The 25,963-nt window shown below is 36.1% G+C and overlaps 1 protein-coding gene across 1 annotated transcript in view; it reads left to right on the forward strand.

Moving 5' to 3' along the window:
- Positions 1–25,963, forward strand: part of CSMD3 (CUB and Sushi multiple domains 3) — a 1,253,935-nt gene that overhangs the window by 162,331 nt on the left and 1,065,641 nt on the right. Inside the window, exon 3 of the mRNA XM_044245069.1 lies at positions 12,888–13,000. Within this exon, the coding sequence (XP_044101004.1) occupies positions 12,888–13,000 (113 nt within the window). The remainder of the gene's footprint in view (positions 1–12,887; positions 13,001–25,963) is intronic.

The raw sequence follows: 25,963 nt of genomic DNA on the forward strand, positions 1-25,963 counted from the left end.
TAGCTTACCCACTAGGGAAATTTCTTTGCTAACTACTAGTGATATTTGCTATAAATGCACAGCAAGTACAGATGGTGGTTCCACACTACCTTCCTGGTGCTTAATTTAATGACTTTAAAACTGTAATACAGTTTTTACCAGTTTTAACTACATAAAGCCATCATATGAGTAAAATTATGTTCTTATCTTTTTCAAGTATCTGTTAAGAAATTTATATGGGCATTGTGGAGAAACAAAGATAAATTAAATATGCATCCTGCCCTCATGAAAAAAATCACTTTCCTTATGGGGAAAATCATCATGGGAAAATAAATAGAATGGAACTAGAAGTTATGGTTTTGTATCTTTGTTTCATTGCCTACCAGCAGTATGAATTTAAAGTATTTACTGATCATTTCTGAACTGTGATTTCTTCAGCTATAAGTCAGAGAAAATAAAGTTACACTCTAGTAGTCTTTTCAAAGGAGTATTACATGTCATTCACTATGCAATTTTATCATATATCAATATGAGGGAATATAAGTGATAATTTATTAATTTACCAATCAATATGTGTGCAAAACACCAAAATTCACAAGTACCCAAATCAGTACATATTATTCTATGGGAAAAGATCATGCTTATCCATAAAGTATTATGGTTTTAGATTACTTAAAAAACATGTTAAGTTTAAGAGCAATACATATTTAAATATTATAATCGGTAATTCATATTAAAATGAAAATCATACCAGTTTTACATGAAAAATAAGTTTTTTTTTCCAATTTATTTATTTTCAGAAAAACAGTTTTCATTATTTTTTCACCACACCCAGTGCTCCATGCAAGCTGTGCCCTCTATAATACCCACCACCTGGTAACCCAACCTCCCACCCCCCGGCCACTTCAAACCCCTCAGATTGTTTTTCAGAGTCCATAGTCTCTCATGGTTCACCTCCCCTTCCAATTTACCCAAAAGCACATACCCTCCCCAATGTCCATAACCCTACCCCCGTTCTTCCAACCCCCCTCCCCCCAGCAACCCACAGTTTGTTTCGTGAGATTAAGAGTCACTTATGGTTTGTCTCCCTCCCTATCCCAGCTTGTTTCATGGATTCTTCTCCTACCCACTTAAGCCCCCATGTTGCATCACCACTTCCTCATATCAGGGAGATCATATGATAGTTGTCTTTCTCCGCTTGACTTATTTCGCTAAGCATGATACGCTCTAGTTTCCATCCATGTTGTCGCAAATGGCAAGATTTCGTTTCTTTTGATGGCTGCATAGTATTCCATTGTGTATATATACCACATCTTCTTGATCCATTCATCTGTTGATGGACATCTAGGTTCTTTCCATAGTTTGGCTATTGTGGACATTGCTACTATAAACATTCGGGTGCACGTGCCCCTTTGGATCACTACGTTTGTATCTTTAGGGTAAATTCCCAGTAGTGCAATTGCTGGGTCATAGGACAGTTCTATTTTCAACATTTTGGGGAACCTCCATGCTGTTTTCCAGAGTGGTTGCACCAGCTTGCATTCCCCACCAAACAGTGTAGGAGTGTTCCCCTTTCTCCGCATCCTCGCCAGCATCTGTCATTTCCTGACTTGTTGATTTTAGCCATTCTGACTGGTGTGAGGTGATATCTCATTGTGGTTTTGATTTGTATTTCCCTGATGCCGAGTGATATGGAGCACTTTTTCATGTGTCTGTTGGCCATCTGGATGTCTTCTTTGCAGAAACGTCTGTTCATGTCCTCTGCCCATTTCTTGATTGGATTATTTGTTCTTTGGGTGTTGAGTTTGCTAAGTTCTTTATAGATTTTGGACACTAGTCCTTTATCTGATATGTCGTTTGCAAATATCTTCTCCCATTCTGTCAGTTGTCTTTTGGTTTTGTTAACTGTTTCCTTTGCTGTGCAAAAGCCTTTGATTTTGATGAAGTCCCAAAAGTTCATTTTTGCCTTTGCTTCCCTTGCCTTTGGCGATGTTCCTAGGAAGATGCTGCTACGGCTGAGGTCGAAGAGGTTGCTGCCTGTGTTCTCCTCAAGGATTTTGATGGATTCCTTTCTCACATTGAGATCCTTAATCCATGTTGAATCTATTTTTGTGTGTGGTGTAAGGAAATGGTCCAATTTCATTTTTCTGCTTGTGGCTGTCCAATTTTCCCAACACCATTTATTGAAGAGGCTGTCTTTTTTCCATTGGACATTCTTTCCTGCTTTGTCGAAGATTAGTTGACCATAGAGTTGAGGGTCTATTTCTGGGCTCTCTATTCTGTTCCATTGGTCTATGTGTCTGTTTTTGTGCCAGTACCATGCTGTCTTGATGATGACAGCTTTGTAATAAAGCTTGAAGTCCAGAATTGTGATGCCACCAAACTTGGCTTTGTTTTTCAATATCCCTTTGGCTATTCGAGGTCTTTTCTGGTTCCATATAAATTTTAAAATTATTTATTCCGTTTCTTTGAAAAAGATGGATGGTACTTTGATAAGAATTGCATTAAATGTGTAGATTGCTTTAGGTAGCATAGACATTTTCACAATATTTATTCTTCCAATCCAGGAGCATGGAACATTTTTCCATTTCTTTGTGTCTTCCTCAATTTCTTTCATGAGTACTTTATAGTTTTCTGAGTATAGATTCTTAGCCTCTTTGGTTAGGTTTATTCCTAGGTATCTTATGGTTTGGGGTGCAATTGTAAATGGGATTGACTCCTTAATTTCTCTTTCTTCTGTCTTGTTGTTGGTGTAGAGAAATGCAACTGATTTCTGTGCATTGATCTTATATCCTGACACTTTACTGAATTCCTGTATAAGTTCTAGCAGTTTTGGAGTGGAGTCTTTTGGGTTTTCCACACAGAGTATCATATCATCTGCGAAGAGTGATAATTTGACTTCTTCTTTGCTGATTTGGATGCCTTTAATTTCCTTTTGTTGTCTGATTGCTGAGGCTAGCACTTCTAGTACTATGTTGAATAGCAGTGGTGATAATGGACATCCCTGCCGTGTTCCTGACCTTAGTGGAAAAGCTTTCAGTTTTTCTCCATTGAGAATGATATTTGCAGTGGGTTTTTCATAGATGGCTTTGATGATATTGAGGTATGTGCCCTCTATCCCTACACTTTGAAGGGTTTTGATCAGGAAGGGATGCTGTACTTTGTCAAATGCTTTTTCAGCCTCTATTGAGAATATCATATGGTTCTTGTTCTTTCTTTTATTGATGTGTTGTATCACATTGATTGATTTGTGGATGTTGAACCAACCTTGCAGCCTGGGATAAATCCCACTTGGTCGTGGTGAATAATCCTTTTAATGTACTGTTGAATCCTATTGGCTAGTATTTTGGTGAGAATTTTTGCATCTGTGTTCATCAAGGATATTGGTCTATAGCTCTCTTTTTTGATGGGATCCTTGTCTGGTTTTGGGATCAAGGTGATGCTGGCCTCATAAAATGAGTTTGGGAGTTTTCCTTCCATTTCTATTTTTTGGAACAGTTTCAGGAGAATAGGAATTAGTTCTTCTTTAAATGTTTGGTAGAATTCCCCCGGGAAGCCGTCTGGCCCTGGGCTTTTGTTTGTTTGGAGATTTTTAATGACTGTTTCAATCTCCTTACTGGTTATGGGTCTGTTCAGGCTTTCTATTTCTTCCTGGTTCAATTTTGGTAGTTTATATGTCTCTAGGAATGCATCCATTTCTTCCAGATTGTCAAATTTGTTGCGTAGAGTTGCTCATAGTATGTTCTTATAATAGTTTGTATTTCTTTGGTGTTAGTTGTGATCTCTCCTCTTTCATTCATGATTTTATTTATTTGGGTCCTTTCTCTTTTCTTTTTGATAAGTCTGGCCAAGGATTTATCAATTTTATTAATTCTTTCAAAGAACCAGCTCCTAGTTTGGTTGATTTGTTCTATTGTTTTTTTGGTGTCTATTTCATTGATTTCTGCTCCGATCTTTATGATTTCTCTTCTCCTGCTGGGCTTAGGGTTTCTTCTTGTTCTTTCTCCAGCTCCTTTAGGTGTAGGGTTAGGTTGTGTACCTGAGACCTTTCTTGTTTCTTGAGAAAAGCTTGTATCGCTATATATTTTCCTCTCAGGACTGCCTTTGTTGTGTCCACAGATTTTGAACCGTTGTATTTTCATTGTCATTTGTTTCCATGATTTTTTTCAATTCTTCTTTAATTTCCCGGTTGACCCATTCATTCTTTAGAAGTATGCTGTTTAGTCTCCATGTATTTGTGTTCTTTCCAAACTTCCTCTTGTGGTGAGTTCTAGCTTCAGAGCATTGTGGTCTGAAAATATGCAGGGAATGATCCCAATCTTTTGATACTGGTTGAGTCCTGATTTAGGACCGAGGATGTGATCTATTCTGGAGAATGTTCCATGTGCACTAGAGAAGAACGTGTATTCTGTTGCTTTGGGATGAAATGTTCTGAATATATCTGTGATGTCCATCTCATCCAGTGTATCATTAAGGCCTTTATTTCCCTGTTGATCTTTTGCTTGGATGATCGGTCCATTTCAGTGAGGGGAGTGTTAAAGTCCCCTACTATTATTGTATTATTGTTGATGTGTTTCTTTGATTTTGTTATTAATTGGTTTATATAGTTTGCTGTGCCCATGTTGGGGGCATAGATATTTAAAACTGTTAGATCTTCCTGTTGGACAGACCCTTTGAGTATGATATAGTGTCCTTCCTAATCTCTTATTATAGTCTTTGGCTTAAAATCTAATTGATCTGATATAAGGATTGCCACTCCTGCTTTTTTCTGATGTCCATTAGCATGGTAAATTCTTTTCCACCCCCTCACTTTAAGTCTGGAGGTGTCTTCGGGTTTAAAATGAGTTTCTTGGAGGCGACATATAGATGGGTTTTGTTTTTTTATCCATTCTGATACCCTGTGTCTTTTGATTGGGGCATTTAGCCCATTAACATTCAGGGTAACTATTGAGAGATATGATTTTAGTGCCATTGTATTGCCTGTAAGGTGACTGTTTCTGTATATTGTCTCTGTTCCTTTCTGATCTACCACTTGTAGGCTCTCTCTTTGCTTAGAGGACCCCTTTCAGTATTTCCTGTAGAGCTGGTTTGGTGTTTGCAAATTCTTTCAGTTTTTGTTTGTCCTGGAAGCTTTTAATCTCTCCTTCTATTTTCAATGATAGCCTAGCTGGATATAGTATTCTTGGCTGCATATTTTTCTCGTTTAGTGCTCTGAAAATATCATGCCAGCTCTTTCTGGCCTGCCAGGTCTCTGTGGATAAGTCAGCTGCCAATCTAATACTTTTACCATTGCATGTTACAGACTTCTTTTCCCGGGCTGCTTTCAGGATTTTCTCTTTGTCACTAAGGCTTGTAAATTTTACTATTAGGTGATGGGGTGTGGGCCTATTCTTATTGATTTTGAGGGCGTTTCTGAACCTCCTGAATTTTGATGCTCGTTCCCTTTGCCATATTGGGGAAATTCTCCCCAATAATTCTCTCCAGTATACCTTCTGCTCCCCTCTCTCTTTCTTCTTCTTCTGGAATCCCAATTATTCTAATGTTGTTTCGTCTTATGGTGTCACTTATCTCTCGAATTCTCCCCTCGTGGTGCAGTAGCTGTTTGTCCCTCTTTTGCTCAGCTTCTTTATTCTCTGTCATTTGGTCTTCTATATCGCTAATTCTTTCTTCTGCCTCATTTATCCTAGCAGTGAGAGCCTCCATTTTTGATTGAACCTCATTAATAGCTTTTTGATTTCAACTTGGTTAGATTTTAGTTCTTTTATTTCTCCAGAAAGGGCTTTTATATCTCTGGAGAGGGTTTCTCTAATATCTTCCATGCCTTTTTCAAGCCCGGCTATAACCTTGAGAATTGTCATTTTGAACTCTAGATCTGACATATTACCAATGTCTCTATTGATTAGGTCCCTAGCCTTCGGTACTGCCTCTTGTTCTTTTTTTTGTTGTGAATTTTTCCGCCTTGTCATTTTGTCCAGCTAAGAGTATATGAAGGAGCAAGTAAAATACTAAAAGGGTGGCAACAATCCCAGGAAAATATGCTTTAACCAAATCAGAAGAGATCCCAAATCGTGAGGGGGGAGAACCCCTCACGATTGGGTGAGGGATCTCCTCTGATTGGGATCTCCTCTGATTGGGATCTCCCAATCTCTTCTGATTGGGATCTCCCAATCTCTTCTGATTGGGATCTCTTCTGATTTCGGGATAAGAAGAGGTTCAAAAAGAAAGAAAGAAAAAAAAGAAAAAAAAGAATTAAAAAAAGAGATTGAATTAAAAATTCAATCAAGAATTTAAAAAAGAATTAAGAAAAAAAAAGATTGAAGAGATTGCGATCTCTTCTGATTTGGGGATAAAAAGAGGTTCAAAAATAAAGAAAGAAAAAAAAGAATTAAAAAGAGATGAAAATGAAAGAAGAAAAGTATAAAAAAGAAAAAATATATATATTAGATAATCTAGTTAAAAAACGTTAAAAAAGAAAAGGGTAAAAGTTAAAAAAAAATTTAGCAGAAGAAGAGAAAAAAAAAAATGAAAAAGAAAAAATTAAATTAACTGCAAGACTAAAAATCACAGGCAGAAAGCCATGAGTTCCGTGGTTTGTTTTCTCCTCTGGAATTCTGCTGCTCTCCTTGGTATTGAAACTGCACTCCTTGGTAGGTGAACTTGGTCTTGCCTGGATTTCTTGTTGATCTTCTGGGGGAGGGGCCTGTTGTAGTGATTCTCAAGTGTCTTTGCCCCAGGCGGAATTACACGCCCTTACCAGGAGCCGGGCTGAGTGATCTGCTCGGCTTTGCTTTCAGGAGCCTTTGTTCCCTGAGCGCTTTCCGTAGAGTTCCGGAGGACGGGAATACAAATGGCGGCCTCCTGGGTCCAGCCCGGAGGAGCCGAGAGCCCGGGGCCCCGCTCCCCAGTGCGCCCTCAGCGAACAGCTCCTAGTAACTCGCGTCTGCCTAACCTCCGGCCGCGCTCCGAGCTCACCGAGCTTGCGACCGGTTCAAGGCAACTCCGAGCTGCGAGCTTACTGTCGGCTCTGTCTCTGCAGCTGGCTTTCCCGTTCCAATATCCGCAAGCTCTGGGACACTCAGACACCCCCGATCCTTCTGTGACCCCACGGGACCTGAGGTCACGCCGACCCCACGTGGGCTTCGCCCCGGTTTAGCCTCCGGAGCGATGTCCCTCAGCGGAACAGACTTTTAAAAGTCCTGATTTTGTGCTCCGCTGCTCCGCCGCTTGCCGGGAGCCGGCCCCCTCCCCCCGGGGTCTATCTTCCCGTCGCTTTGGATTCACTTCTCCGCCAGTCCTACCTTTCAGAAAGTGGTTGTTTTTCTGTTTCTAGAATTGCTGTTCTTCTTCTCTTCAATCTGCCGATGGATTTGCAGGTGTGTGCAATCTTTAGATAAGCTCTCTAGCTGATCTCCTGCTAGCTGAGGTAGTCTCAGCCTGCTGCTTCTCCGCCATCTTGACTCCTCCCTCCATGAAAAATAAGTTTTAAAACTATATAGTTATATCCTGAAACATACTTCAAACAGAAGTACATAAAATATATGATCTTCCTTTAACTTTTGAGGTTAATATTATGGTGAAAACTAAGTCATTCTAAAGAGGAGCTTCTTTATAGACTATCAGAATTTTCTTAACAATTGAGGTGCCCTTACATTCTTAAAATTCTTGAGAACACTGTTACACTGTTTGAAAAAGAAAGTGTTCTGATGCATTCATGTTCTCCTACCACCTACCCTAATTCATTAAATTAACGGCTATTTGGGGCACCCGGGTGGTTCAGTGGGTTAAAGCCTCTGCCTTCGGCTCAGATCATGATCCTACTGTCCTGGGATTGAGCCCCGCATAGGGCTGTCTGCTTGGCAGGGAGCCTGCTTCTCCCTCTCTCTCTGCTGCCCCCCGCTTGTGTGTTCTCTTTCTCTTGCAAAATAAATAAATAAAATATTTTTTTAAAACTGTGTTTACACTACACTATAGTCTACTGAGTGTAACTCATAGTTTATTGAACATATTTGTAAATTTAAAAACTACTATATAATTAATTTACATAAATATAACATTTTATGTATATAAAAATATATCCTAGTATATTCTGGTCATAAGTGACATATTTTAAAAAATAAGGATACCTATGGACATTGGGGAGGGTATGTGCTTTTGGGTAAATTGGAAGGGGAGATGAACCATGAGAGACTATGGACTCTGAAAAACAATCTGAGGGGTTTTGAAGTGGCAGAGGGGTAGGAGGTTGGGGTACCAGGTGGTGGGTATTATAGAGGGCACAGCTTGCATGGAGCACTGGGTGTGGTGAAAAAATAATGAATACTGTTTTTCTGAAAATAAATAAATTGGAAAAAAAAAATAAGGATACCAAAATGTTGAAAGTTAAAAGATGTTCTAGACTAATTCTAATGAATTAAGTTTTAGATTTATTATTGCCAGATAAGATAAAGTTTAAAATCAAATCATTATTAGACATAGATTAGGGGTGCCTGGGTGGCTTAGTCAGTTAAGCATCTCACTTCTGATTGTGGCTCAGGTCATGATCTCAGGGTTGTGAGATCGAGCCCTGCATTAAGCTCTGTGCTGGGCATGGAACCTGCTTAAGCAATTCTCTCTTCTTCTCCCGCTGCACAGCTCCCGCCAAAAGAAACAAAATATAGTAGTACTTGATAAAGAATAAAATGTTCAATTTGCCAGGAAATATAAGAATTAAACTTGTATGCACCTATTAATGTAGCCCCCAAGTATATTTTAAAATGGACATAACTACAAGGAAAAATATAAAAACCTACAATCCTCTTGTGAGATTTTAGCATATCTCTTTCAGTATAGTAGATCAGATTTTAAAAATATAGTCAGCACAGAGAACACTGGAACATGATTAACAAACTTGTTTAAAAGATATATTGAATGCTGTTCCTAGCCAGTGCTAAATACCCATCACAGGAGCCAGAATGATCCCAGAATTATGGTTCTCTAAGAACTTGTGAATATATCACATGGCAAAAATAACTTGGCAAATGGAATTGAGACAGATGTTATAATAGAAGATATCTGAATTATCAATTTGAACACAATTTAATTACATGAGCATGTAAAAGTTGAGAACTCTCTCCATCTGGAGGCAGAAGAGGAAGCAGCAGAAGGATGAGGTAGAGGGAAAGACCAAAGAGAATTACAGAAAGAGAACTTGGACTACTCTTGCTGACTCTGAGGATGAAGGAAGGTCTCAAACTGAGAAATGCAAGCAACTCTAAAACCTGAGAATGACCTCAAGTCAACAGCCAGCAAGGAAACAGGACCTTACTCCTACAACTGCATGGAATTTAATTCTGACAACAGCCTTATAAATTTGGAAGTGAAAGCAAATTCTGCTCCCAAGGTTCTAGAAGCAATGCAGCTCAGCTAACACCTTGATTTCAGCTTCATGAGGCTCAAAGCAGAGAACCAGCCGAGCTACACTCTACCAAGAACCACGTAAATACGAGATAATTAATAATGGGTATTAAATTTGTGCTAATTTGGATTAGGAATAGAAAAACAATAGGCTTTTCTTTATAAGAAAACTAGGCACATGAGAAAAAAATTTACAATATTGGACCCATAAAGCAAATGTCAATAATTTCAAAAGATTAAATTCACACAGAAAATGTGATCAAATTGCAATGTAAAGGAGAAATACATTGGTAAGAAGAAATACATTGGTAAGAAATACATTGGTAAGAAGACATAGCTAAAGCAACTCATAGGTTTATAAGTTAGGGGATACTCTGATCATGAGCCAAATAGGAAATCCTGTAGCTTACGCAGCAAAAAGAAGAAAATTTAAAGCTTAAATGTTTATAAATCCTAGAGGAACTGCCAGATAAGTGTGTACAAGTGAACTTTTGCAGGAACTTTTGCAAATTATAAACAACTCGAATGTCCATCAACAGTAGATCATATAAATTTAGGGTGGTGTGTGTATTGCAATAGATTCCTATATAGCACGGGTTCTCAAAATGTGATACATTGATGCTTAAAGTCCTGAGACATTTTTAGGGGGTCCACAAGATCAAAACTGTTCCCATAATAATATTGAGACATTATTCACACTGTTTTCACTGTGTTGACATTTGCCCTCATGGTACAGAAGTAATGGTGGGTAAAACTGCTGGTGAATGAAAACATCGCAATTAGTGACCTCAAACTGTACAAACAGTCATTAGTCATTGTTTTCTTTACCACCACATACTTTCAGTGTGGAAAAAAAATTGTGCTTAAGAACATTCTTCTTGAAGCTATAATTATTTCATTAAATGTCTACTCTATAATACTCCTCTTTTAAATGATCTATGTAACAAATTGAAAGGATGCAAAAAATAAAACAAAAACAAAAACAAAAACAAAAACAAAAAAACCTTCTTATGCCTACCAAAACATGATGGTTGTTCCAAGGAAATATGGTTGCATAACTGAGTTGTCAGCTGAACGGGCCACTTTTTCATAGAACAGTCTTTTTACTCGAATGACCAAAATAAACTAAACTTAGTCAAACTTGGGTATTTGTTATACATTTTTTCCGACACACACACACTCACACACACACACTGAACCTGAACTGTTACTTCAAGGGAAAACAACTGATGCGATTTGTTGTCTATGATGATATCTGAACTTCCAAGTAAAAAAACTAGAATTTTGGAAAACTTCATCCATACTGTAAGTTTTAGAGTTTCCCCCAATTTAAAGATTTTTCCAATGAGATTGGTACCAATAAAAATAAATGTAATTTTAAGATACTTTATAATAAAAATGTGTCAACATCTGTAAGATCTAACTCAGTGAACCAATATATTCCAAATTACTAATACATGTTAAAAAAATGCATGGGTAAAAAGGACACATTATAAAAACACGGTGAAACAATGAATTTTAAAGTCACAGAGTATAAAAATTAATTGATACGTTTTGAATTCAACATTGCACTAACCTGTAAATTTTTTGTGCAGTATCAAAGAAGAGTACTCACTAATCTGCAAAATCTATTAGAATTCTTTTTTCTTTTCCAACTACATATATGAAGATAGAGTTCTTCATACCCATCAATCAAAATAACATATTGTAAAATATTGAATAAAGAAATATTGAATAAAAAAGTAGATACAGTAAATAAAGAAATAAAATAAAATATTGGATAAAGAAGTAGAATATTGAATAAATCAGATATCAACTGATTTTTGATAATAGGCCAGATACTAAGTAGATTTCCAAAAATAGAATACAATACACTCTTGTCATTTTTGTTTTGGAGAAGGTAATTATTTTGAATTAAAATATGATTTGTCGGGGCGCCTGGGTGGCACAGTGGCTTAAAACCTCTGCCTTTGGCTCAGGTCATGATCTCAGGGTCCTGGGATTGGGCTCTCTGCTCGGCAGGGAGCCTGCTTCCTCCTTTCTCTGCCTGGCCTCTCTGCCTGCTTGTGATCTCTGTTAAATAAATAAATAAAATCTTTTAAAAATAAATAAATAAAATAAAATATGATTTGTCAACAAGCAATGTGCTTATCCTGGTTATTTTTTTATCCTGGTTATTTTTTAAGTCACAAATGCACATATGTAAAAAACTGTTCTCAGTTTTAATTTAAATAGGGTAAATATTGATAAATCTTGACCTTAAATCCTTTTGGCGATTCTTAATAATTTTTAAAGAATAAACACAGCTGAGACAAATGAGAATTATTGTTATCTAGCACTGAAATATATGGTAATTTCAATGTAGATTAGTTCTACATGTACAATGTTGGGCAAAAATAGCAAGTGTATAAAAAGTAGTATAATTCCTTTGCATAAAATTACTAATTATTATTCTAATATTAATAATAAAATGGGAAAATAAATAACATACAAGGCAATTTATAGAAAAATTAAAAATATGTATTTTCATTAGTTTTAGAAAAATTATATCCTGTGTATGTGTTTTTTTAAATTTTTATTTCTCTTTTCTACTTTAGATAATTGTAGATCAATTGTATAATCAAGCTTGTAACTATATGCAATATTATTTACAAAATATGCAATAAATTACGGTCAAAATATCAGACAAATATTTGTTTTATAAAAACATGCATTATAGGGGCACCTGGGTGGCTCAGTCAGTTAAGCATCTGCCTTTGGCTCAGGTCATGATCCTGGGGTCTTGGGACTGGAGCCCACATTTTGCTCCCTGATCAGTGGGGAGTCTGCTTCTCCTCTGCCCCTCCTCCCACCTATGCTCTCTTCTCCCTCAGTTTCTCTCTCTAAAATAAAAATATAAAATCTTTAAAGAAATGCAGTGTAACCCAAAAGCAATCTGCAACTGCTAAATTTTATAGAACTTATTGAAAATTTGGACCTAATAAAACAAAAATGACATCATTTGTAGACTTTTCAGTTTCAAGATTTCATATTTAGATCACATATCTTCCTTTAATACTAAATTTTAATAAATAGTTCCCACTATGTAAATATATTCTAAACTATCAGGAAAAATATTTATTTGACAAAATATCTTCTGAATACTCAGTTATTAAAGTCAGGAACAAAAAACACCTAAAAACACATACTCTCACAACTTACTTCCCAGAATCTAAATTAATCAGTATTTTCATAAAGATGATATATGTGATAGGAAAAACAGTTATATGCATTCATATGTATGCAAATAACTGTATATTTAACTATACCTATAGTAATTGTTTTTGATGAGTGATTTTCAATCCACATGTCATAAATTCCTTTATAAACCCTTACACACACACCCAGCTACCCACACACATACACACCTACTTATACAAAGCTTGGGGATTTGATAAAAGGACTTTTGATGCTCTTTCAACTCTGTTAGGTAAAATCTCTATAACACTAACAATTAATTCCATTTATGTTTTTAGGTTAACAGGATTCCATCTGCCACCGCCAGTGACAAGTACCAAATCCGTGTTCTCACTACGTTTGACCAGTGATTTCGCAGTTAGCGCTCATGGGTTTAAAGTATATTATGAAGGTAAGTGATAGCAATATAAAAGGACCACTGCCCAGTCTAATACAGTCAAACCAATATTCTCTAGGATGGAAATGGAAGAAGAATCACCAGGAAGGAAGATAGAGTTTATCCTATTATTTCAAATCCTGTCCTGAGAGTCACCTTCTTAATAATCATTAATATATAGTAAAATGCTAGAAATGAGAAGGCTTTAATATTTCATTGCAGGAAAATTTTTGCTTTAAATCTTCTTAGGAGATGAGACCATGATGCCATTATGGGGTTAAACATTAACGAAAGCAAACAAAATCAAAGTGACAGAAAATTAGTTCTGATTCAAGATTCAGGCATCACAGACTCCACCCTATTTTGCCTCTCTGCTAGAAAATAACCTGGTAATCTTTATTCTCTGTAAGTTAGTCAAGAGGAAAGGCCTATTAAGAGACAAGAGTCTGCATCTTCCATTTTAAACCAGGCTTTCCAGACCCACAGATCCATAATCCCTAAAACACAGAAAGGAAAACTAAGAAGCTCTTGAAACCAAAGGTTTTATCTGGAAGGTGGAACAAACTGATTTGGCATCAAAACCTGACCTGAACTGATTGAAGGCCACTAATGACCTTTATTTATCCCACATAATGTGGATACTCATGTTTCACTATGCAAATATTTAATAATTTGGTGTACCACAGGCTCTGGTGTTAAAAACGTACAGAATCTGCATGTGTTCTTTTTTTTATTTATAAATTCTGATGCTAAAAATACTCTAATCCTGATGGTTTCAGATAGGAGGTCATGGACTTGGAAATTTCTTCTTTATGTGATTTGCCTATAAAGTTGCACCTCCTTTAGGGAAGAGCCCCTCTCTACCTATAGGAATAACATAACACATTTCAACTCACCCCCGCCCCCCCCCAGCCCAGACCATATTACCAGAATGCATCACACCAGATCTAAAATAATCATAACAGATAGACAAATACAGATACAAATACAGTAGCAGGCATGGTTACTTTCTAAAGCACATAATAATTCAAAATATAATATGTTTAAAGAGCACACTGGAAAGCATATATAAAGTAGAATTGCTTTAGTATAAAGGTTAACAGTTTGCATGTGGGGAAAGTTTTAAATCAACCATTTCATCTTAGTGCTTTCTCACTAGAAAAACTATCCTTTAACAAACAATTGAGTAAAAATATTTTCTCTTTTTTATATCCTAAATAATGACACATCATAGCAGTTTTAACACTATTTTCTACCCAATACATTTCTGAACTATCTTTTGTCTAGCAGGGAAGGCTGCATTCTAAGACTTATTTTCCTCCATTGTGCTAGTAAAAATCATTATTTTTCTAAGGTGCTTTCACAATAGTTGAGTATTTTTATCTTGGCAACTTAATTCATAGTTCAAAATACTACAAACACAAAGGTTTAATTTTAAGTGTAATTTTGGCAATATTGAAGGAGTTAGTAATACAATAATTTTCTATTAAAGGCTCCTTAATAGAACCCCTGTACTCTGTTCATCAAAGTATAAATATATTTTAGGTTAGCTTATTCTTTCCATAACTACCGAGTACACTGAAAATGTAGTAACTTGGAAGATGAGTTAGGATGTTGCCATGTTTTCTGGCTTGACTGTCAAGTTTCATGGAATATACTCAAAAATATTCTCAAAGCTCTCCATTCTTTCTACATGTACATTATATTTCTGTCTTTTCTGTTTCTGTAAAAATGGATTTGTAGATCTTCATGACATTTAAATGTAAGTCTGGGAGGTCCTGACTTAAAATATAAGGTATTAAGTGTCCATATAGTATTGAGGGATCAGTATTCATGCTACAGAACATAAAGCATTGATTTGTGATGGTACCTTCTACCATGCATTAGTTTTCTATTTCTACTGTAACAAACAAACACAAATTTAGCATCTTAAAACAAAAATACATTAACTCACGGTTCTGGAACAGAGAAGTCCTGGTGGTCTCTGCTCATTCCTCTGTTCAGGGTCTTGCAAGGCTGAATTAAAAATGTCAGCTGGTTGTGCTCTCATCAGAAGGCTCTGGGAAGATACTAGTGCCCATAGCTCCTGAAGGACTTTCTCTTCCTTGTACTTGGATCCTATGTCTGAGAGCCAGCAAGAGGTTCACTGCATTCTTCTCACACGTGAAATCTCTCTGACTTCCCCTTCTGAAGCATTCCTCTACTACCTTCTTCCCCCACACATCTCTGACTTTGAGTAGAGAAATTTCTTGGTTTTAAGGGCCTGTGTGATTAAATTGGACCCACCTGGATAATCAAGTCTCATCTCCCTGTGTAAAATTCCTTACATTTAATTACATTTGCAAGGTTCTTTTTGCCATGTCCCAGTACATATTCACTGACTCCAGAGATATTTGGTTGAGGGGGTAGGGGATGGGTTTCATTTGCCCTACCTACCATGGGACACTATATAACATTTTACAGAGGGAATAGCTGCAAGTGTTTATTTATTTAACAATGGCCAATGATTCCGTCAAGACCAGGAGGTGTACAGTAGTCCCCTCTTAGCCACAGAATTTATGTTAGGAGCCCTTCAGCGGATGCCGGAAATCGTGCATAGTAACAAACTATGGATACTGTATTTTCTCTTATACGTATATACCTATGACAAAATTTTATTTCTAAATTAGGCATAGTGGGGCATTTGGGTGGCACCATCAGTTAAGTGTCTAACTCTTGATTTCAGCTCAAGTAATGATCTCGGTTTGTGAGACTGATCCTGACCTCTGCTGGGCTCTGTGCTCAGTGGGGAGTTTGTTGAGGATTCTCCCTCTCCCTCTGCTCCTTTCCCTTCTCTCACACTACAAAAAGTAAATAAGTCTTGAAAACAATTAAGCATAGTAAGACATTAACAACAATAATGAAATAAATAATTACAAAAATATACTGTAACAAACGTTTTGTGAACATGCTCTCTCTCAAATCATTCTGTACTCACCCTTCTGGTGATGATGTAAGATGATAAAATGCCTGCGTGACGAGGTGACGCGAGGGGAATGACGAAAGCACTCTGATGTAGAGTTAGGCTACAACTGAACCTCCGCTGATTCGTCAGAAGGAGGATGATCTGCTCTGGGACCACAGTGGACTCAGGGTAACTGAAGCGGAGGAAAGTTAAACTGTCTGGACCTCACAATACCATAGTTCCTCCTTATCTGCAGTTTCGCTTTCCCCATCGGCAGTTCCTTTTTTTTTTTTTTTTAAAGATTTTATTTATTTATTTGACAGACAGAGATCACAAGTAGCAGAGAGGCAGGCAGAGAGAGGGGGGAAAGCAGGCTCCCTGCCGAGCAGAAAGCCCGATGCGGAGCTCGATCTGAGGACCCTGGGATCATGACCTGAGCCGAAGGCAGAGGCTTTAACCCACTGAGCCACCCAGGCGCCCCATAGAAATCGCAAGTAGACGGAGAGGCAGGCAGAGAGAGAGAGAAGCAGGCTCCCTGCCAAGCAGAGAGCCCATGCGGGACTCTATCCCAGGACCCTGAGATCATGACCTGAGCCGAAGGAGCGGCTTAACCCACTGAGCCACCAGGCTCCCCACTTTATCTTTTGTTTGAGGTATAGTTGACACACACTGTTGTATTAATTCTAGGTGTACAACATAGTGATCCCCAAAGTCTATAGGTAGTGCTGTGTTCATCACAAGTGTAGCTATCATCTGTCACCCTACAACTCTAGTACAGTGCCACTGACTGTATCCTCTTTGCTGTACCTTTCATTTTCATCCTTTAAAGTGGTCTAAGACCTTGTCCTTGTGTATTAGAACTTATGAGATCTCTATTCGTGACATATGTGTTTTTCAATTTGCCAATACTGGAGCACATGCATCAGAATTATCTGGAAAATTTATTAAAATGTGAAATATAGAATTCTTTGCCCCAGTTATATGTCCTGAATCAGACTACAGAATAAACTCCTGGAATATGCATTGCAATTCCAATTGTAAGTCCAATAAAGAATAAATAATTAATAAAGATAAGTCAGTCTCTGATCTTCACAGAACTCAGTTATAAACTTCTACTACCCTACTTGAGCCCATTTATTTAAAAAATCTGGAGGGTGTGTTTAATAAATTTTTAGAAAGAGCTCTTAATTATTTACTGGAAACCTGTCATTTAAATTCCTTGAAGTCAAAGCTACGAGTTGTTAAATTTCTGTGGAAATTTTTCCCATTAATATCTAGCTGCATCTATCTTTATCTTTTCTCATTACTGTCTACCATACACCTCAATATCTTGTTACTATTTCCCAAGGTTTGATTTTATATAGAATTTTGGTTTCTTTTTTTATGTTAATAAAAATAAATGGCTAAAATACTATTCTATAACATATAATATATGTTATAAAATACTGTTCTATAACATATAACATATAACCATTTTTCAAAATTCAGTCAAGATAAACCTGGTTAAAAAAAAAAAAAGATAAACCTGGTAAGATCTGTGTTCTATGGAACATATAGTGAGAAACACTCTTAGGTCTTTTCTAAATCTGCCAAACAGAATTCAAAAATATTCAGATCTGCACCTTTGAAACAAATAATATATTATATGTAATAAAAATTAAAATAAAATAATATATTCCAGTTTTTGCTAATATATTCCAGAATTCTTTTACATTTTACTTCAAAGTTGCATAATCATTTTTATAGGTAAAAAAGCATATGCTTATATGCCATAGAGTATCTTACCATTTTGGAATTATTTATTGTGAAAACAAAGTAATATAATGAATGCATATAGTGGATCATTTACATACTAAATATTATTATAAGTATTATAGTAAGAGGTTACTCTAATGTCTGTAAGAATCTCAATGAACTATATCAGCACCTATCAGTGAACTAATTCAATTATCAGAAACAACCTAAAAATTAGAGTGTAGTCTTAAAAACTCACTTCAAACACGAGGTTGTTATTGTGCCTTAATGATTGTTGATGTGTATTATAGGGTTAAAAGTTTCGCCTTTAGAAAACATGCTGTTAAGTCATTTTCATATTTTAATTCAGAAACAGAAATTTGGCTAGTAAGACTACTACCACTAGGTAAAATTCACTGAGTGATCTCTTTGTGACAATCATAGCGCTAAACATTTTACATGGATTTTTTTTCCACCCTAGAAAATTATATGAAAAAATGTAATAAGCAAGAACTTAACAAAAAAATGACATTAACATAAAAATATGTATAAATTCCCTACAAATGTAAACTGCATACATTTTGGAGACCTGTTTTATATCTAATTATAAACTATAATTTCATTTACAATTAAATGGGTAAGTTCATATAGAATTAAGTACAGAATAGTATTATAAAAATAAAAATCACTGATAATATTGTATATTAAAACATGAAACATAAAGGCTGAAATGTATTCTTACATATAATATGGGTGATGTATATATTCTTTGTTCTTTTTAAACACTTGACATACAAATGAGTATTTATATTACTTACTATTTGATTTAACTGTCACACATGTTTATTAAGTTTATCCTTGAGAACATCAAATGACTTTAGTGACTTTTCATTTTAGGGGTTATTTCCAATTCCTAAACTTGAAAAATTTAAAAACTGCAGTACCATGAAATTTAATGAAGAGCTTACAATTTAAGGTCAAGTTAATTATGCTTCTGGCAAGACAGTTGAATTGTAGCAAGAGAAATTTATGTAATAAAATTAAATATATTAAGCAGTTTGCTAGCAATAAAGGTAAGTTAAGTTAATAAAAGAAGTTAATGTATCATTACCTTAAATACTTTTAAGAATAAATGAAAGATATTGCTTTTAAAAAAACAGATGTCATATATGTAAAGACAATTTTCCTCTTGCTCAAATTCAAATCTTTTACCTTTCAGGTTTCATAGAGTCACCCTACTTAGACATAGAAACATCCTAATCCTACAGTGACCTAGCTAAGTCACAATTATCTTTTTCCCCTTTTAAACAGTTGGAAGTGTTCAAAATCCCAATCCAGAGAATGACACAAATAAGCCTTTCACTTAAACATCATCTTAAGAGAGTAAAAAGGCATAGTATTACAATAAATATTCAAGTGGTATAAACAAAAAGTGGGTTTATTAATTTTTGAGTTTTTGTACATCTATTATCCAGGAAGATCCAGATCATTTTCTTTTCTTTTTTCTTTTTTTTAAAGATTTTATTTATTTATTTGACAGAGAGAGATCACAAGCAGGCAGAGAGGTAGGCAGAGAGAGAGAGGAGGAAGCAGGCTCCCCGCCGAGCAGAGAGCCCGATGTGGGACTCGATCCCAGGACCCTGAGATCATGACCTGAGCCGAAGGCAGCAGCTTAACCCACTGAGCCACCCAGGCGCCCCAGATCATTTTCACTACACTCACAACAAAGCTTCAACAGTACTATCAGTTCACAAAGGCTTTCAGACATTTAAACTTTTCTCATTTCTGCACAGTGTAGCATACACAAACTCCACAGTTAGTGCCCCAGCGTTGTTTCTCTCCTATAACCTTAATTTATGAAATAAGCACATGAACATGTATTAAATTTCTATATATACTATATTATTTAAATGATTCTACCATAAATCTCTGTCTCTTCTTCCCTGAACACTCTGTACATACGTATTTGGCTCACTCATTTCTTATTCTTCCAATTTTTGCACATGCCTTAATCATTTACAGAAAGTTATTTACAGAATTCAGAACTGAGACCAAAATGCTCGATGATCTTTTTCTATGTGCTTAGATGTGTACATACCTTGTGACAATACTGTATCTGACCATTTTGTACGTTTTTGCTCACATAGGATATGAGTAGCTAAAGGGTATGGTATCTATTTTGCTTGTTTTGCAAACATGCCTCCTGGAACATGGAAAACACTTCATAGAAGTTTGTTAAACTCAATTGATGCATAGATATCTAATAATTCGATTAGTAATGAGGAAAGATTTAATACATGTCCCACTTCCTAAGAATTAAAATGCCAGTTAATGCCTTAAAAGGCAGATGTAGTCTATGTTTAACCACTTAGAATTTGTGGCATTCACTGATATGCACCTTATAAATAAGGTTTAGTGAAATTTGGAGCTTTTTATTTGAGCAAAGCCGTAAATGATACGTAAAATTATTTTCCTTTTATGCATATGTTCTTTGCTTTAAAATCTTTACTTAGGTGAAGTAAATAGTTGATGAAACACTTTTAAAAATACAAAGCCACTCATATAGCATAACAAGAATATCAAGATGAAGATGAAAAATTGCTAAAACTAGTGATATATGACCTATTTAATCTTTGTGATTCATGTGGAAAAGATAAGGTTAATGTCGCAGATTGTATTTTATTCCCCAGAAATAGAATTATTAAACTTAGTATGTAATCTCATTTCACATTTAATTTCCTTCTTTTATATATGTTACTAAATGTATTGTTCTGTCAATTGCTATAATTTATCATTTTGATATGTGTATTAGAATGAAGTTTGAGACAGTGATAATTTAACATTCCAGTTGTAAGTCAGATTTTTTTGTGTGTTTCATACATTCAAAGATCACACATTGTGATAATTTGTTGTAATTAATAGCTTACAGGAAAATATATTCTAAGCTTGGTTAAGAAATTTTTTGCAGGGGCACCTGGGTGGCTCAGTGGGTTAAAGCCTCTGCCTTTGGCTCAGGTCATGATTCCAGGGTCCTGGGATCGAGCCCGCCTTCGGGCTCTCTGCCCAGCAGGGAGCCTGCTTCCCTTCCTCTCTCTCTGCCTACTTGTGATCTCTGTCTATCAAATAAATAAACAAAATCTTTAAAAAAGAAAAAAGAAATTTCTTACAAACTTATCTTGATTTCTTCCTACTAACATGTAGTAAGTTAGAAAAATATAATTTAATGTTTATTTTTGACTATAAGAATGATGACATGCCACAAAAAATTAAACCTGAGACTATTTTCCTTATAAAAATAGTTATGCCCCTTAACAGTTATCATTTTTAAAATATCATAAAAATAAACATAGATAAAATAAAATACAAATATTTTAACAGGAATAATAAATAATATCAAACATTTTTATTCAATGAATATGCATACTATATAAGATAAAATTATATTTCTGTATAGAGAAATAATTGTTATAAAATCCCATTTTATGTATTTATTTATTTTAAAATTTTTATTTATTTATTTGACAGACAGAGATCACAAGTAGGCAGAGAGGCAGGCAGAGAGAGAGGAGGAGGCAGGCTCCCTGCTGAACAGAGAGCCTGATGCAGGGCTCAATTCCAGGATCCTAGGATCATGACCCGAGCTGAAGGCAGAGGCTTTAACCCACTGAGCCACCCAGGCGCCCCTAAAATCCCATTTTTAGTACTTACTATATAACTCTCAGTTTAAAGATGGATTTTCGGTCATTTTTTGCATACCTCATAGGAAAACATAGTTTACAAAATGCATTTAATATTCCAATAAAATTATAATTTTTCTATCTATACAGTATACTATCTTGTCTAAAATATTCTTTAAATTTTGTATACCTTTTAATGATATTTTTAAATAGTAATCTTTTAACATCAAAGAATGTGGAAAGCTGTTATCAAAACTTTAATTAATGGAATTCCCTAGTGAGAAAGGAAGACACAAAAAGACACAAAAAATGTTTCATTTGGCCATAGGTGAAGTAAAGTTGTAACAGGAAGTAAATGGGATAATAATAATTTTAAAAAAAGGAATGCAGGAAGCTAATCTGAAACAATATTAATTAATAATTTTCTCTGAACAACATATTGATTTTCCTCATATGATAAAATGTGAATTGACTACAAGGCATGGGCTAGGGGGGTTTAAGTATTATTCAGGGAATTAATTGGTTCATTAGTTATTGTACTTTTTATCTAATTATTACATTAATGATAATATTTCCAATTTATAGTTAAAATATTTGCATCTGCTAAATACTTTTCCTCATATTCATTGCATTTATTGTAATTTAATTGTCTGTCATGTTTGAGGGCACTTATCAATACTTTTGTTTCTTTCACCTAGCTTCCAATTGAAGACTATATTTCTTTTTTTTTTAAATTTTTTTATTATTATTTTTTTTAATTTTATTTTTTTTTCAATTTATTTATTTTCAGAAAAACATTATTCATTATTTTTTCACCACACCCAGTGCTCCATGCAAGCCATGCCCTCTATAATACTCACCACCTGGTACCCCAACCTCCCACCCCCCCGCCACTTCAAACCCCTCAGATTGTTTTTCAGAGTCCATAGTCTCTCATGGTTCACCTCCCCTTCCAATTTACCCAAATTCCCTACTCCTCTCTAACGCCCCTTGTCCTCTATGTTTATAGCAGCAATGGCCACAGTCGCCAAACTATGGAAAGAACCAAGATGCCCTTCAACAGATGAATGGATAAGGAAGATGTGGTCCATATACACTATGGAGTATTATGCCTCCATCAGAAAGGACAAATACCCAACTTTTGTAGCAACATGGACAGGACTGGAAGAGATTATGCTGAGTGAAATAAGTCAAGCAGAGAGAGTCAATTATCATATGGTTTCACTTATTTGTGAAGACTATATTTCTTATCTTACAAGCAGATCTGCAACAGTGTGCTCTTTTTTTTTTAAATTTTATTAACATACAATGCATTATTAGCTACAGGGATACTGGTCTTTGAATCATCAGTCTTACATAATTCACAGCACATACCATAGCACATACCCTCCCCAATGTCCATAACCCAGTCACCCCATCCCTCCCACCCTCCTCCCCTCCAGCAACCCTCATTTGTTTTTCCGGAGATTAAAAGTCTCTTATGATTTGTCTCCCTCCCCATTCCCATCTTGTTTCATTTTTTCCATCCTTTCCCCCCACGCCCCACCTCCATGCCTCTCAAATTCCTCATATCAAAGAGATCATATGATAATTGTCTTTCTCTGAATGACTTATTTCTCTTAGCATAATACCCTCTCGATCTACCCACATTGTATCAAATGACAAGATTTTTTGATAGCTGCATTGTATTTCATTATATGTATAGCTGCATAGTGTGTGTGTGTATGTGTATATATATATACACATTATATTTATATATAAAATCTTCTCTATCCATTCATCTGTTGATGGACATCTAGATTCTTTCCATATTTTGACTATTGTGGACATTGCTGCTATAAACATTTAGGTGCAGGTGCCCCTTTGAATCACCACATTTGTATCTTTAGGATAAATACTCAGTAGTGTGATTTGATTGCTGGGTCATAGAGTAGCTCTATTTTTAACATTTTGAGGAAAGTTTGTTTGGGTTTTTTTTTTTGTTGTTTTTTTTTTGTTGTTGTTGTTGTTGTTTTTTTGTGGAGGCAGCACAACTGCCTGTTGCAGTAATTCTCAAATGTCTTTGCCGGAGGCGTAATTGCACCGCCCTTGCCAGGGACCAGGCTAAGTAAACTGCTTCGTTTGTTCTCGGTATCTTTTGTTCCCTGAATGCTTTCCCTACAGTTTTGAAGGAGGAGCATGAAGATGGCGGCCTCAGATCGCCTACCCAGAGGAGTCAAGAGCTCAGGGTTCCACTCCTCAGTGTAGCCTCAGAGAAAAACAATCACTAGGGTGTCCCTGGTCTCCTACCTCACTCCCAACTCACCCGGCCTGTGACAGAGTATTTTTATCTCTGTGCATGGCTTGGTTGAGAGTCTCCAAACCCAGCAGATTCCTGACACATGCTCCTGCGCCACTCCTCCCAGAGGTGAAAGGGGGTGGTCTCTCCAGTTCTGCCTTTTATGGGATTCCTGCTTGAAGAGCAGTGGTATGACTATGCCTTGCATCACGGCTTAAGGTAACTCCAAACTGAGAGCCCATTACTTGACTCCATTTCTGCAGCTGCTTTGCCCGCTTTGATCCCTGGGAGCTCGGCTACACTCGGACACCCCCGGTCTTTGTGTGACCCTGCAGGTCCTGAGGCCACACTGTCCCAGGAGTGCTCCACCCCCAGCTTAGCCTCTGGAGCGATGTCCCTGAGTGGAGCCGACTTCTGAAAGTTCTGATTTTGTGCTCCACTGCTCTGCCGCTTGCCGGGAGCCAGCCCCTCCCCCCCGCCGTCTATCTTCCCCTTGCCTCAGAATCATTTCTCTGCAAGTCCTACCTTCCAGAAAGTGGTCACTTTCCTGTTCCTAGAATTGCTGCTCTTCTTCTCTTCTCTCTCCTGTTGAGTTTGTAGGTGTTCAGAATGGTTTCATAACCAAGGATATTTCGCTCACCTACTCCTCTGCCATCTTGCTTCTACCCTCCAGTGTGCTCTTCTGTTCTTAATTGTCAAACACTAGTCATCACTGGCTATACTTCGTGCAGTATTTCATTGTGCCTATAGACGTGTTAAAGCACTTGTTTCTTATAGGAATATTTAAAGGGATTTTATCCATAAAATGATAATTCTTACATATATTGGTTTTATATTTATATTGTGAAATGAATATTGCCACCACTTAACAGATGAGTACATCACAAATTGTAATTTCAGCATTCTATAGGTCAGAAGTATGGCTCGGTTTTTAGCTTTCTTATAGGAAGCAGGAAGAATACTTCCTATTCTAAGCTTACCGGTTGCTGGTAGAATTTTTGTTGTTGTTGTTGTTTTTGTTTGTTTGTTTTAAAGATTTTATTTATTTATTTAGCAGAGTGAGAGAGAGAGAGATCACAAGAAGATAGAGAGGCAGGCAAAGAGAGAGGGGGAAGCAGGCTCCCCACTGAGCAGAGAGCCTGATGTGGGGCTCGATCCCAGGATCCTGGGATCATGACCTGAGCTGAAGACAGAGGCTTAACCCACTGAGTCACCCACTCGACCCAACTGGTAGACATTATTTCCTTATGGTAATTTGATTAAGATCCATGTTTTCTTACCAGGTATTGACCAGGGACTTTTCTCAGTTTGTTTAGGCACCTGTAGTTCCCTACCATTCCTCCCACAAAAAGCAGTTCACAACCTTTCTTCCAACTTAGCAACACGTCTGTCTCACTTTACCTCCCTCTCCAGCTGACTAGTAAAGAGTCTTATGTAACATAACATAATCATAGGAGTGACTGTCCTACCATCAATCCCATATAACGTAACCTAATGAAGAGGGCAACTTTCTCATCATATCTGTAGGTTCTACCTGCATTCATGGTGAGAAGGTGAATCTTGGAGCCCATCTTAAAATTCTGCCTAGTGTATCATGATTAGTGACTCATTTAAGTGACAGCTAAATATAGGATAGGAAATACAAGGAGAGAAAAAAGCGAAGTTTGAAGATGCATTTTATAATTAATTAATCTAAGTGGATCCATTTTTTTTCCTAAAAAAGATAAAACTAATGTATTCTACTTTTTTTCTCTTTACATTGGTATATTGATTATTTTTAGTTTATTAAATAGTACATCTATTACATATTAGTAGTACATATATTTACATAGGTCAATTATTACTAGATGTATTACTAGTACATATATTTACATAGGTCAGATACAGTTTAAATATAATGTTATGATGTGTTTCAGATTTTTACTTTCCAGTGGAACACATTTTAATATGAATATATTTTTTGACATGACTGTATTTTTTTTAACATAACATGTCTTTCTTAGTGAGAAATATAGGGTAATAGATAACCTTTAAAAGTGCTGAACATGGTTTTACAAGACCTAATAGTTAATGCTGATTTTATCACTCAGCTGCTGTGAGGCTCATTTCTTCATAATGTGAAATTAATATAATACTGATCCAACAAGGTGTTTTGAAGATCCAGAGAGTTAATGATGTAGTATTTGTGAAATAGTGCCTAATATGTAAACATTCAATAAATGCTAGCTATTTCAATATTATGCACTTAATATATAATATGCAGTATTATGTAGTGACATAATATTGGTTTATTAAATAGTGAATCCATAATATTAATATATAGTCAATCTTTTGGATTTGTTATA

The sequence above is a fragment of the Neovison vison genome, chromosome 4 (assembly GCF_020171115.1).
Source record: "Neovison vison isolate M4711 chromosome 4, ASM_NN_V1, whole genome shotgun sequence".
Classification (NCBI taxonomy): Eukaryota; Metazoa; Chordata; class Mammalia; order Carnivora; family Mustelidae; genus Neogale; species Neogale vison.